This window comes from Panthera onca, chromosome F2, assembly GCF_046562875.1.
Source record: "Panthera onca isolate mPanOnc1 chromosome F2, mPanOnc1 haplotype 2, whole genome shotgun sequence".
Lineage (NCBI taxonomy): Eukaryota > Metazoa > Chordata > Mammalia > Carnivora > Felidae > Panthera > Panthera onca.
The window spans coordinates 74,789,821-74,804,464 of NC_138356.1; the positions used below are offsets into that span (position 1 = coordinate 74,789,821).

General features: G+C 55.8%; 1 protein-coding gene across 3 annotated transcripts in view; it reads right to left on the reverse strand.

Moving 5' to 3' along the window:
- NDRG1 (N-myc downstream regulated 1) overlaps positions 1-14,644 on the reverse strand; it is a 55,167-nt gene that overhangs the window by 26,257 nt on the left and 14,266 nt on the right. For 2 of the 3 annotated variants that reach the window (XM_078441494.2, XM_078441495.2), the window contains exons 3-4: positions 13,067-13,102; positions 452-557 (exon numbers count right to left, since the gene is read on the reverse strand). In XM_078441494.2, coding sequence (XP_078297620.1) covers positions 452-557; positions 13,067-13,102 — 142 coding nt within the window. Of the gene's footprint in view, positions 1-451; positions 558-12,830; positions 12,938-13,066; positions 13,103-14,644 lie in introns of those variants that run through there. The other variant, XM_078441496.2, reaches the window with a different exon arrangement.

Sequence of the window (14,644 nt, forward strand, 5' to 3'; positions counted from 1 at the left end):
AATGTCCAGAATACACATATCCTTAGAAGCAGAAAGCGGACTAGGGCCTACCGGGGGCTGGGGAGTAAGGGAGATTGGGGCACGCTAGATTAAGGGTACAGATTTTTCAGAGTGATAAAAATGTTCTCAAACGGAGTACGTTGATGGTTGCACAACTCGGTGAAAATACTAAAAACCACAGTACACGTTGCTCAAAAGATGTCACTGTCACACGCGGACAGGGGAGAGCCCGGGTTCCCAGCACAGCCAGGCACACCGACAACTCTGCGTCCCATGGGGTGCATTCCAGACTCTTCCAGTCTGTGGCAAGATCCCTTCCCCCAACAGCTCCGGGAAGTGCCAGCAAAAGAGAAAGAGCTAGACTCCCTGCCACCAGCCCTTCCGAGCTGTCCTATTCGTCCACCCCCAGCGGGAACTGGCTCATCAGAAACAGAGACTCCCGGAAACTTACGGTTCATGCCAATGTCGTGGTACGTGAGGATGACGGGCCGGTTTCCCTTGGGGGTCCCGCACAGCGTGACGTGAATGGAGCCATGCACAGTCTCGATGTCCTGCTCCTGAGGAAAGACGGCAGACAGAGGGGCCTGTGATGTGGCACTTGGAGCATCAGTGTGGCTGTGACTACCGACTGCAGGCGCCCAGCGTATTTCCAACTGTGTTTTGAGGAAGTTCCGAGTACGTTTCTCATTTGGTGAGGAGGGCCCTGGCCTTTGGGCAGCAGATTTCTCTGACCAGAGAAACCACTCCAAGAACCAGGGAGGGAAGGAGAACTCAGTCGGGAGGAAGAAGAGAGGCCTGGCTCAGACTGTGCCATTAACCGCACAGAACTTGGAGAAGGCACCAGCCCCAGCCCCAGAGGCCCTCTCTGCCCAGGACCTTGGTTTCTCCATCTGGGAAACTGAGGTCGTCAAAGCACGAGCTTCCTAGATTACCTGCCCCCAAGTCTCACCCGTCCCACAGGGTCATTACAACGGTGACTAGCATTTGATGGCCTGGGGCTGCCCCAAATTCAATCCCTACTTCCAAGAACAGCCCCCAATTTCCTTTGGGAATCCACTCCAGTCCCACCATCCATCCTAGTGGGTCTGTTGACAACGCTTGCCCATGTTTCACGGGCCAAGGCTAATTCATGCATTCCCCCTCCCAGCTACAGGACCGGTTCACAGAAGGGCAGAAGGGCTGAGTCAGGACAACCAGAGCCAACCGCAGCTATTGGGGAAGTGGATTAGACTTGACCCAGCAGTGCTGGGAGGCGGGGGGATCTGCAGCAGCCATATTGTTCCCATGAGGCAAGGGCCTGCCTGAACACACAGCCAGCCCAGAGATGGAAAAGACAGAAAGGAGGTCCTGCTGATGGCATCCACCATCGAGGATTTTCGGACCACAGGCCAACAACTTCCAGGCCCCCTTAAGGCATTTTGAGTTGACGACAAGAATCCTCGATGATGACATATCCGTCTCTGTCCTGTCCTCCCTTCTTGGAGGGCCGGGGTCCCTCTTCCCTTGGTCGAGGCCGGTGCTCCAGCTTGTGTCCTCAAGCTGGCTCCCTCAGCCAGTCAGCCCCACGTTTCTCAGGACTATACTGTGAATTTTTTTTTTTTTTAAAGATCTAAAGACATGTTTACTTTTCCTCTATCCTAATTAAAAAAAAAAAAAAAATCGCCTTGCCTTGATCCCAAGCCCATAAATTCACCTGCCAGTTTTTAACTAAACTTCTCCAAAGGGTGGCGGTCATGAATTTTCTCAACCCACTGCCTCGATTCACCTTCAGCCCACCCCCGTCTTGGGCTCCCACCTTCCTCAAGGTCCCCCAGGGGCTCCAAGGACCTGTCCCTCTTCATGTCTGAGAGCCGTGACCTCCCCTTCCAAGCGCTCTCTGCCTGCGTCCTCACCCCCCAGCCCCCACCCCCAACTCCTGGCTCTCCTCCTACCTGGTGCGGGCACGGGGGAGGCCACCAGCATGCTGGGGACAGGACCCCGAGAGCTCCCACGTTCTAGGGGTAGCGCTGAGCCATTTCCCTCTACGCCCTGCATCCCTACAAGGCCCCTGCGAGGGTGGCACATCCCTGAGCTGGCAGATGCTGCCACCCTGGCTCAGGGAAGCCAAGTCGGCTGCCCAGAGTCACGGTCAGGACCCACCCACCCAGTAGGCCAGTGTTCCCCACATGCTTCTTACTCCCTCACAGTCTGAGAGGCGCGAGGACTCAAACCATGTTTCCTCCTTAGGAGGCCACGTTAGGTTAGCACTTGACATTCATTTCCCAAAGAGGGAACACTCCAGACACCGTCTAACCTGCTCCCAGAAGCCAGCCTAGATGTGAATCGTATCGGTCACTGACCAAGTGCAGGGGAGAGGTCTGTGTCCCGCCTTCACAGGCGAGAAGAAACAGGCCAGACCCCCCCCAGTTAGGACCCCTGTGGATCTGGGCAAGCAGCCCCTTCCCCAAGCTGCCTGCACAATGGAAACGGGCCTGGGACCTGCCAGCCCTGGGGGATGCCGGGAGGCCCACAGGACACGGCAGGAGGGACTGTGCCTGCAGCCCCTTGATCTCAGGCCTGTGAAAGGTCACCTCTGAGGCAGAGTGATGTAGCCACACACACACAGTCTACCAGGCTGGGGACCAAACCCCACCCCTGCTCCTTCTCCACTTAAGCCAGGGCGACTTTACCCAAAGACATTTATTATGCACCTACTGTATGTGTGTGCAGAGAGGAGTCGGTAAGAGCTCACAAGCTAGTGTTGGGGTAGCGGGGTGGGCCCCAGGCCTGCGGTAACATGTGGCAAGAGCTTGCTACGTGCGGACATGGTGCTCTGGGAACAGTAAGAAAGAGGGTGTAGAACCCACTGAGGGGGGAGGGGCAGGGTGGGAAGGGGAGCAGGGTAGCCCCCACCCCCAGCAGCCTTCGAGGTCAACGGCTGGGCTGTCGATCTGGGAAACCTGGCTCAAAAATAAGGAAATATGCCCCAGTTCTCAGGCTCCACCTCCAGAACGGGGAGCGCGGTACCCGTGTTTTTAGCAAGAAGCCGCTCCCTCCCCCATCCCAACCGCGGGGATGTGGGGGCTTTCAGCCCCCACCCTGAAGACCCCCGAAGCAAGCAAGTGGGGTGCCGGATAACCAACCAAGGGGGAGCGCCCAGGCTGCCGTCGCGTCTGTGAGACGGGAGAACCATGGAACGTCCCGGGGTGCGTGAGCGGTCACCAGGTGAGGCCCACCCAGGGCACAGCGCGGAGGGGACCCCCCCCTCCCTGTCAGCGCCCAGGCCCAGCCCCATCACAAGGATCCTCCTGAGCCTCCTGCCTCATCACCTGCCACAGAGGAAGTCTCCCGACCACGGAGCCCACCATCCTGGCCCCCTCCCTCTTCCCCTCAGTGCCCGACCCTTGGCTTGCGCCTATATAAACACTGGGAAAACAGTGGAAAAATCCACAGACGAGGGAGCAACAGCCTGGGCCCCAGTGGGGGCCACAGATCATCTGCCGGGCCCAGCCCTGGCGTTGAAGTCGATTGGGAACAATGGCCCATTGAGAGGGCCACATTCTCCATTGTCTCCCCAGCTGACCCACATGGCGCCCTCTAAAAATAGGCCAGGCCAGGCAGCGCCCGCCAGCCTGGGGTCATCGGGGTTCACAGCCGAGCTCTGCCCTCCCTCAACCCCTCTGGGCCCTGGGTCGCCATCTGTACGACAGGAGTGGGCCCCCTCACCCCAGCTTCTCAGGAGAGGAGGTCACCCTGTGGTCTGAGACACAGTGCCGGGAGGAAAGGACACCCTTCGTACGTGGTGGCAGACGTTGTTAATGCGGTGCCTGGAAGCCATCTTGGTGGCAGATATGGGACGCCCCTTGCCGGCTGCATCAGGGATGTCCCTGGCAGCACCCAGGGGTGGGGATGAGTTGACTCATCTCTGTGGAGGCCTTAAAATTACACGGCCATGGAACCAGAACTGAATCTGTCCAAGAAGGGAGGGGCTGCCTCTGCCCCGCTTACTGTTCTGTCCCGAGGCCTGGCACACGGTCGGAGCGCAGAGCAGGTGCATCAGGCCGCTGGTGAAACACCCGAGACCAAATGACCGCAGTAACATAACTTCTCTAGAAAGTCCTGACTCTTCTGGGTCCAGGCTCCACTCTGCCCCTTAACTGGCCGTGAGAGTCTCGGCAAGCAGCCTCTCATAAGCTCCGGGATTGCAGTGACGTCTCCCAGGATTGGTGTAAAACCTCCCGGGACTGCATGAGCCCCACTGAGCCCTATGCTTTGCCCCCAACAGGAACCACGGGAGTGTCGTGGCCGTGGCCCCGCCACCTCACCCCTAGCCCGAACCTCGGTCCGGGCAGGAGAAGCTTCGGCCACGGCCAGCCTTATTTGGAAGCATGACCCATCTGGTCTCCGAAAGCGGAAGGGACGCGGTACAGATGCGTAGGTGCGGCACCATCCCCTGGGTCTGGGTGAGCCCACGTTGAGGGGCAACATCTGCCAAGTGCCCGCCAAGAGGCAGGCAGGGAGCCCAGCCTCCACGCCCCCAGCTATGCCTATCTATCCCATTTCACAGATGAAGAAATTGAGGAGACTTCCCCAAGGTCAGAACCTCAAGGTTCTGTAGTAGCAGAACCAGGATCCGAACCTGAGTCTTCCGGGCCCTCGTGCCGGTGCTGGGCCCATCAGGCCTCCCCTTCTGTGTCCGCCAGCCCACACAGGCAGGAGGAAGAGGAAAGGCCAAGTGCGATCTTTTCTGTGCCCATTCCTTAAGCCACAGATGCATGCATGCACGCACACGCATATAATGTACACAGGCACGCGCATGCATGCACAAAACACGTGCACATACATATGCACAAGCCCCCATGTATGCACACCTGTGCGCACACATCCACACACATGTGCTTGCACACGCACACACACAGTTCTTAGCCAGCCCTGGTGGTCTCTCTCCATTGGCCAAAGCCAAGACTGAGCCTGAGACTGGATGGAGGAATTCAAACACTCACGAACACGGGCCTTTGTCCTCTTTAGACCCAAAGGAACATTCTGTCTCCGTGGCGATGAATCACTATCTAGCGTCCCGTGGGGAGGGACCTACCTCACAATCCCCCACGTTCTCCCAAAGAGAAGGCACCGTGATACTCCTTGGCCTCCCGCCGGATACGGGAAGGCGCCCGTCTTGGGGCTCGTCAAGGGTCCTCTCTCTGGCTAAGACGGGGGCTGGAAATACACACTCGGTCCCTCCGTCAGCCAGGTCTCCAACCTCAGCCCTTGCACGCTTCAGAGCCAGATCTCAGAAGTCCCTGCTCACAGACAAGATCCAGCCAGAAGCGTGCAACAGAGAAAAGCCAGGGCGCAAGAGTTTTCCTCTCACCTCCTCTGGAAAAGCCGCTCTCTCACGGCGTAGAAGAGGCGGCACAGGGCGGCCAGGAGTCACCAAGTCGGCTCTCCCGCTGTACCCAGGCCCTGCCTTGAGCGCTGCGTCCCTGAAGGCACGCAGCACCTCCGCTGGGTGACTCCTGCCCGCATTTTACAGAGGAGGAGACGGGCCGAGAGAGGGTAAGTTATCTGTCCAAGGTCACACAGCTGGAAGAGCACGGCGGGATTCGAACCCGAGACGGTCCAAAGCCTGTGCTCTTTGACTTCTGTTTTACCCTGTGTGCCCGGCGCTACATGAAGAAAGGAAGCCTTTAGTGCAGAAGGCGCACTGTGATTCTCTAAGCCAGCCCCGCTCCCCCCGACCCCCCACGCTGATGTGACCGTAGACGGCTTTCTGTCTCCCCGGCATCTCCAGGGACCAGCCGTCCACAGCCACGCGCAGGGGACACACTGGCACGTGGAATCGAGGAGTAACACTGGTTCCTCCTGCCCCTCCCGCAACGTGTGTCTGCCCCCATAACGCAGCAGGCCTGCTGGGTATCTGACTTGGAGGGGCCTCAGCGCAAACATCGCGGGGCTGGGCAGGCCCTTCTGTGGGCACCGTTCCTTTATTTGGAGCACCTACCCCCCGCGCAAAGAGCCATTTCATAGCCACTTCCCACCTGCCGGCCAGCTCCACCCTATCCCTGCCGTCTACGCTGCTCGCAAGATGGCAGCTGGTGAAAACAGCACCTACCACGAAGTGTTCCTCCAAGAGGGTCCGTCTTTTCGGCTGAGTCCTGGCTTTGGAGCTTTATAAGCCACGGCTGAGTGTGTTGGCTGGCCTCTTAAACATCTGTTATTCCCTCCTTTGCGACAGAATTCCCGGCAATGCGTCTGATAAAATTCTCTCCTCCCCCATCTCCCTTGTAGCCAAGGGTGGTCCGGAGACTCATTTCTGACTCATGTCAGCAGAACTTGCTGGAGTTTTGAGGACAGTGGTTTTGTTTTGTGTTGTTTTTTTGAGAGTCAAACGTGGCCTTTTGATTTTTTTCCCTTCACCCTTCCACCTGCTTCCTCCCTGGAATATGAATGCGATGCCTGGAGGTGCAGCAGCCGTCTTAGGAGCATGAGGACAAAAACCATATGCCCAGGAAGACAGAGCAGGAGGCTGAAGGAGTCTGGGACCGGGTGACATTCACAGGTCTTCCAGATGAGTGACAACAAGCCACATCTCCTTGTTTAGGGCAGTATCTGTGGAGGGATGTTAATTCTAGTGATACATTCAGCACGTGCCCTTGGCCAAGTGACCAGACTCGTCTGGGAATCCCTTCGGCTGTCAACTGAGGGCAATAATAAGTCTATCTGCTCAGGGAGCTGCTCCCAAGACGAGAACAGAGCTAGACACACTGGGAAGTGTTTTGCTAACTCTCTGGATGCTGCTTGTTATGGATGCCCATCGCAGAGATAATCAGCGTGAAGCCACAAGGGGTCCCAATGGCTTAAGTCAACGGGTTGAGTGATCCAGGGGAGCTCTGAGACCAGCTGCCGCCACCTCCCTCCCCAATCCCCTCCTTCCCAGCAGGCCCTGGGGAGAGGCTGAATGCTCTGGACTCTAAGGGATGACACCCTGAGACAGACACTAAGTCAGCTGGGGCGCTGGGCTGCCCCTCCCCTCAGTCTAGCACATCTTGGTCAAGGCGTGGCCGAGGGCGGAGGGCACTCTTTGGCTAGTCAAACGCAGCATGAACTCAAGCCTTGTTGGGGCAGGAAAGGTTAATCGTGACAAGTGAGGCTCAAGAGAAAATGCCAAGGGCTCGCCCCATCACCGTCCTTTCTGTAAATTATACCCTCCCCCCCCACCCCCGTCTTCCTGGCTCATCTCCAGGGCCCACAGTGGGGAAGGGGTAGGCCTGGCTATGCCTTATCCTTGTTATCTTATCCTTCCCATTAAATAAGAACCAGATAAAGGATGAAGGGTGCCAGGGAGGGCCACCCATGTGGAAGAAACATACATTATCTATTTCCATCTAGGGGCAGTCATCTGTTTACTGGGCAAACGCCATGACAGCTATTTCACAAATGGAAAAAGCCAGCTTCTGTGTGCATCCCAGCACACACACCTGCAGGCTGCAGAGTCAAGATTCAGGACAAGCCCTTGGGCCGTCGGGTCCTAATTCCCAGCCGAGCCCAGGGCTGCCGAAGGCACGCCGGGTGCCCCTAGAAGACAAGACCTCCAAGGCGTCCAGTGGAACTCGTGGCTGCCCCCCCACACCCCGTTTCTCAGGTTTCCTTAATGCTGTCATCACATCATAGCAACGCTACAGAGTCAGGAAACCGGCCGCTGCGGGAAGACAGGCATCAGCCTGGGAATACAGAGGGAAGCCGGAACCCACGGGGAAGACCAATTCTCCAAGGAAGAAAGAATTAGGAGGAAGGGTCTTTGTCGGATCAGAGAAAAGAGAGGGAGGAGCGCCCAGCATCCACCCATCCAGCAGAAGAGGGAGGCTTGCGTGCTGAGTCCCATGCTGTGTTTATTTCATGTTTACAACACCCTCTCAGGGGTGGTGATACTCCCCCAAATTACAGATCGGAAGAGGAAGCCCCTGGGAGGTCGGGCCACTGGCCAAGGACACACGACTAGCAAAGACAGAGCTGATCAGAACCCGCTTCTGTCCAGTGCACCAGGCCTGTGACACCAGGAGACGGGCATCTACCCTCGGTGAACCTGACAGCCTGGGCTGGACAGACCCGGGGAGAGCCAAGCCCCACCATGGGGGTGCTCGGTGGGAGAGGCACTCCTCTCCCACCCCTCACCCCCGGGAGGGCACCCCCAGGAAACCCGCAGAGGAGGGCAGAAGAAGAGGCAAGCCTCATTTCTCGGTGACCCAGATGAACGCTTTGCCATCTGTCACTAAGGGTTCGCTCTAAGCTCCAGTGGCCTTGCTGGGAGGTGGGGCCGGGGGAGGGCAGAGATGGGAAACGGTGGGTTGAGGATTTCCAAGCCTGAGTTCTGCCCACCTTCAGTCAGGGAGCATGAAAACAAGAAGCAACTGTGTGAAAAGAAATTAGTAAAAGGTCACTGTTTCCATTTTCCCTAGAAGCTGCTCTGCTTCCAAGAAAAGGGGGGGGGGGGATCACTTCTGCCCACCCCCCGCCCCCCCCACCCCAGGATCAGACTGGGCTCCAGAGTGGGAGCCAGACCCCAGCAGACCCTGCCTACCACCTCCTGTGCCCCAGCCCCCGACGCCCTGCACCCGGAGGCCCTGTGGGTGACATCAGCTCCCTGCCCAGGGACCCCTGGGGAGCACAAAGACACAGATTCCCATGGAAACCAAATCAAATCAAACTGAATAACTAAAGATCCAGGTGGAAGGAATTAGAAACAGCAAAGCCAACAAGAGAGGCGATTTGGGGCCATAGAGAGTTTCCTGTCTCAGGGGAGGAGTGAGGGTCAGTGGGCGGCAGATTGCGCCCCCCTCCCCCTACTGGTTATACGGACCTTGACTCCTGGCCCCGGGGGACTGGCTTTGGCTTCATCATCTATCTCAGTTCTCAGTGACCCGGGCCAGATGCCCTAAACCTTCTCTGAGCCTCGTCTCCTCCACTATAAAATAAGGTGGTGCTAACACCTCTCCTAAGGGCTGATGTAACGATGAAAGAGACAACGCAGAAGGGGCCAGCGCTGTTTCTGGGGTACAGTTAATGCCCGGAAGTCAGCTATTACGACCCCCATGATTATCACAGATCTCAGAGTCACATGGGCCAAAATTGAGGGTTATCTTGATAGCACCCTTTGGCGAGGACCCTTCTTAACATCTCCAGACTGATTTCTCATCTGCAGGAGAGGGTAACATTCCCACCTTGGGAAGGAAGCCCTGAGACAATCAGCGTGCGGATACGCGTTGGCTCCCTCTCCCCCACCCCCCCCTCCTCAGTGGCCCTCCGTCAAGCCTCCCTGCCTGGAGCAGAAAGGGAAGGGCTGGATCATAAAGCATCTGCCAGCCCTGATATTCTTGGATTCCAGGATTCCAGCCAAAGGAAGTAAGCTGGAACCCGAAACACTCCCACCTACCCCACTCACCAAATTTGCAAACACAGCTACCTAGATCCTGACGCCAGGAACTTCTCTGCAGAGTCACCTCATCTTACATCCTTCCTGCAGTCACGGCACCTCAGCCGTGCCCGCCCGGCCCCGTGCTCCGAGGGTCCCAGAGGGTCTCCAGGAAAGACAGGTAAAGTGGGGTCCCAAGAGCAGGTCGCAAAACCTCACATGCCCGGGTACCAATCAACCTGCCCCAAAACATCCCGCAGGCCAAAGCAAACTGCCCACCGTGAGATGATGCCACCAGGAAGACAGAAGGCCACGAGGCCACCGCTCTGGCAGCTGGGCCTCTCCTGAGGCGGGCAGCCCAGCAGCTCGGGCAACAGACCCTCCAGCGGCTTCTTGCTGCTAAGCTCTGGGCGACGGTGTGTGTTTGGATTCGGGGGGGTGGGGGTGGGGGGGAATTGTGCTTCGGGAAAAGAACAAAGAACAAAGAATCTGCTTGAGTTAGTCAAAATGCTGAAGCACCGAATATTTTTCAAGAAATAACATTGGTCGCTTTCGGACACGCACAGAAAGGCTGCTCAGACTCCTTACACTTGACTTCCAAGGAACTGCCGGGCTGGGTGGGGCCCCACCGCAAGGAGCAGTGAGGGACCAACTAGAGGCACAGAGGACAGCGGGGCACCGCTAAGGCACTTCCACTCCCGACTCCCGCATTGCCTTCAATGGGCTAAACGTTAGCCCAGAGCATCCTTCAGATTATCTACGGGGCCAGGCTTTTCTTTCTTTTTTTTCCCCGACAGGAATTGCAAAGCAATGCTGGAATCTAGCCCAGATGGGCCCTTCCACGTTTATCGCTGCAATAATTGAGGAAAAACGGTCAGGGTCAGACCGCCTTGGTTCAGTGGGGCCCCTTCACAGCTGCTGGTCACCGGGAAGCCTCAGTTTCCACATCTGCCAAGTAGGGATGATGGTACAGGTCCCTGAAGGATCAGCAAGAGAGCGTGAGGAAGCCCCGGGCCCTGGCCTGGCTCAACAGGGGACCACGAAGTCCTCAGCAGGCAGGAGACATCCTGCCAGAGCCCCGTGTGAATCCTGGTGAGTCCCTGTGCTGGCCCGCCCCGCAGCCGCCCTTGACCAAGGCTCTGTCATCGCCCGCCTCTGCGCCTGTGGTCAGTAACCCGTCAGGAGGCAGACGGCATCACGGTGCAATGCATCTTCCGGAGGAAAATCCCACAGCAACCCCCGCCCCGTGGTTCTGGAGACTGCTGGAAGGCGGAAGGAAACCTTCATAAACACCATGAGTCAACTAGGTTTAGGAGCCCAATCCAAATTAATATAGTTTTATACAAAGTTAACGTTTTGGGAGACAACCTTGAAAGGGTGTCATTCAGCACTCAGATTCAGCGCAAATATTGTGATCCCCTCGTAAGATTGAGCCTATTAGCTTAGCGAAGAGCTCAGCTCACCCTCAGAAGGCTCGGAATCCAAGCAGGGGTGGGGGGTGGGGGGCCCTGCGTGTGATGTAGGGCCATCCCTCTGCATGGGATGATCGGTCCCTAATCTTCTCCTGGTCACGCGACTGGCTCCAGGTATCATTATCAGTCTCAGGTTCAACGTCACCTCCTCCAACAGCCTTCCCTGACCCCCTCAACCCAAGACCACAGCATGAGCTATTGTCCTCAAAACCCCTACAGTAACTGGCATTGGCATTGGCATTGGCGTGTTTACTTTCCCCCGCTTCTGGGGAGTCAGAAGCCGTGGTTTTAAACGTGCACTCTGGAAACACACTGGTTGAGATCAAACCCCAGCCCTCTTCCTTTCTGCCCCTGAGACTGCAGGCAAGTTACTTAACCTCTCTGTGCTTCGGGTTCTCCTTCTGCAAAATGGAGACAGGAATCGTTATGAGTTGCCCCAGGAGCAAAACACACAACGCACTCGGAATGACGCCCAGCATATATTCAGGGCTCAATAGTGCTGAGCGATTAGTTTGGAATTTAAGTTCCTGAAAACAAGGATCGCCGCCTGTCACGCTCCCCACTGTGTCCCCAGCGCCTAAGACAATGCCAGGCACAAAACAGGCATTTGTTAAAGGAACAAAGGAATGGGCAATCAGAAAAAAGCTCCCACCTCACAGGACAGCTCTGGGATTAAATGAGCGGGCCCGGCCCAGCCTGGTGGACCATGTGGGTAGACCTTATCCTGTCTCTCCCAGCCCCTCACTGAGGCTTCCCTTCTCGGTCACCCCTTTGCTGATGTCAGGAGGGCGCGGCACCCTCGCCCGCCCCCTCCTGGGAAACCATTGCCTGGACACCATCGCCTTCAAGGCTAGAGGGTGGGCCTGGGCCGGCAGGTGGGGCCAGAGGTCCCGTTCTCTGCTCTACCAACCACCTGTGCCTTGGGATCGGAGCACCTAACAGCGCTTTGCAAACTACCAAGGGGGACAGAAATATAAGGAATTATCTTCAGAGGAAACACATAAACTATGCTTTCCAGGTTTCTCCGAATCAATGCCCAAGCTTTGAAATAGCTACGATAATCGCATGATCGAATAATTCCACTTCGGAGCGTGTACCCAAGAGAACTGAAAGCAAATCTGTTCCGGAGCAGGTATGTGTACCCCACGTTCATACCAGCATTATGCACCATAGCCAAAAGGTGGAGGCAGCCAGTGCCCACTGACAGACGAACCGATAAACCGAATGGAATGTTATAGAGCCTTGAAACGGCAGCGAAATCGGACACGTGCTACAGCACGGATGAACCTTGAAGCGGTTACGTGAAGTGAAATAAGCGAATCACAAAAAGACAAACATTGTATGACATCACTTAATGCAACGGCGGTGGCCAGGGGCTGGGAGGAGGATTCGGTGGGGAATTAGTGTTTGATGGGGGCAGGCTTCCAGTTTTGCAAGGTGGAAAGAGTTCTGGAGACGGACGGTGGCAATGGATGCCCAACATTATAAATGTCCTTAATGCCACGAAACACTTAAAAATGGTCATGGTGTTGAATGTTATGTCTATTTCAACACACACACACACACACACACACACACACACACACACACAAAATTGGAAAAAAAATAGACTTAGGGTGTGTTATTGACCCAACACTGACCAGGACACATCCCATCAGGGTCCCCCACAGCGTGGGACCCATGCCAGCCTTGAGATAATGAGTCTAGGGCTTACAGTTCCTGGGGTTCTGACCCTCCCCTCTGCCAAGACCAGCCAGCCTCCTCTCCCGAAAACTTGTTCTTGGACAAAACTCCAGACACACCCCCAGTGCCTGCGCCAACCCTGAGAGCCGATGGAGCCAGTAAACCACAGAGAAGGCTGGGTTCACTTTCCCAAGCAGAGCCAAGAACATCAAGCCTTTGCTCGGCTTCCCACGTGGTCCCAAGCCCACCCAACTGCTCCCCATTTCCCTCCCGCACAGGTCCCACACCTCAGCCTCTCCTTCCGGCCTTCACGGAGGGGGGGACGGGCTCTTGCTTCCTGGGCCAGAACTCAAACCAGCTTCTTTCCGGGGAGAAGGAGCTGACTGTGGAGAACCAGCTGACGCAACTTCCTCCCCTCCCCTGCCCCCCGTGGCCGAACAACGCTCTTCAACCAATGGAAAGAAGAAGGAAACAGAAAAGGCAGAGCAGGGAAGGGGGACGGGAGACCACTCCCTCTACTTGCCTGAACATCAAACTCTTGCAGAAGGCCGGTGATGGTCTGTGGAGAGACAAGAGAGATGGTCAGTTTTGTCAGTCGCCAGGGAGGGGACAAAAACAATGTTGGAACACACGGGCCTGTCCGAGCCCTGAGTCTGTTTCCACCCTCCCTCCTCTGTGGGGCCTCTCCAATTTCTTACAAAGAGACACTTCTCTTTTCATCTCAAAGAATAGCAGTCCGGCAGAAAAGGAGACACATTACCCAGATTCCTTGCTGACTACAGCCTTGGTGAAAAAAGACGCGAAGGTCTAAGCCGGCCCCAAGCCTGAGAGATACAGGAATGCCATTTCCTATGAACTAGTCTCCCTGTCTCCAACCACGTTACACTTTTAAACTCAAACCTGACCCTGTCACTGTCCTTAAATTTCTTCCATGGCTGTCCGTGTCCCCTGGGGATCAGTGAAAAACGTGACTCCGAGGAGAAAGTGGAGCGACACGTGGCCAACGTCTCCAAGAGACGTGGCCGGCAAGTTTTCCTTCTGGCCCAGAGACGGATCCTCTGAAAACTAAGCCCCAGCCAGACCCCATCACCGAGCACCAGGAAAGAAGACAACCCAGCAGAGAGAAATGCAAAAGAGGGGAAGGAAATACGCATGGAGACCCCTCGGGACAGTGGGGTTTGAAGAACAGACTGTCGGGGCTTAAAATAGCTTCACACACCCTGGGCCGGGTAAAGAGCACCAGGGAGGCTGGTAACTTCAGGCAGAAGCAAAGGTGGCCGACGTCCACTCTATGTACGTGTGTGTGTTGGTAGGAGGGAGGAGAAAAGCCATTCTGTGTAACCCCAGTCTTCAGAGGGTCAACAGAGCAGCCGTCCAGATTGAGGACAGCCATCAGGAAGAACCTCCCAAAACAATTCTAACTGAAAACACTTGGCTGAGGGGAGCCTGGGTGGCTCAGTCGGTTAAGCTGACTTCAACTCAGATCATGATCTCACGGTTCATGGGTTCGAGCCCTGCATCGGGCTCTGTGCTGAGCATTGAGAGCCCGGAGACTGCTTCGGATTCTGTGTCTCCCTCTCTCTCTGCCCCTTCCTTCCTCACTCTCTCTCTCTCTCTCTCTCTCTCAAAAATAAATAAACATTAAAAAAAATTAAAAACAAAAGACGCTTTGCTGAGTCAGTCTAAGGAGTTGGAAGATTTACCCCCATCGAAACCTTGAAAGAAAAGGCAAATATTCGCTTAGAGATAGACAGGTAACCCACAGTTGATAACCTCTTAGGTGTTTGTTATGAAAATAAAGTTTTCCAAGGACACCACTAGGCTGCCTGAAAAACAGAAATACTGTGTTTAAAAATGCATTTACCCTTGGACCCACAGATTCCACTGATAAGTCTGAGAACTTATCCTAGAGTTGTAGCTGCACACATATAAACGACCTACATCCAAGGTCCAAGTGTTGCAAACACCCATCAGCGCTGCTGGTGACAGCAAAGGGTTGGAAAGACCCACACGTCGAGACAAGGCACTGGTCAAATAAAGCTGGTGGGATGCTGTGAAACGGGAAGGGAAAAGGGTTCTGTGGACTGACGTTGGAAAGGTC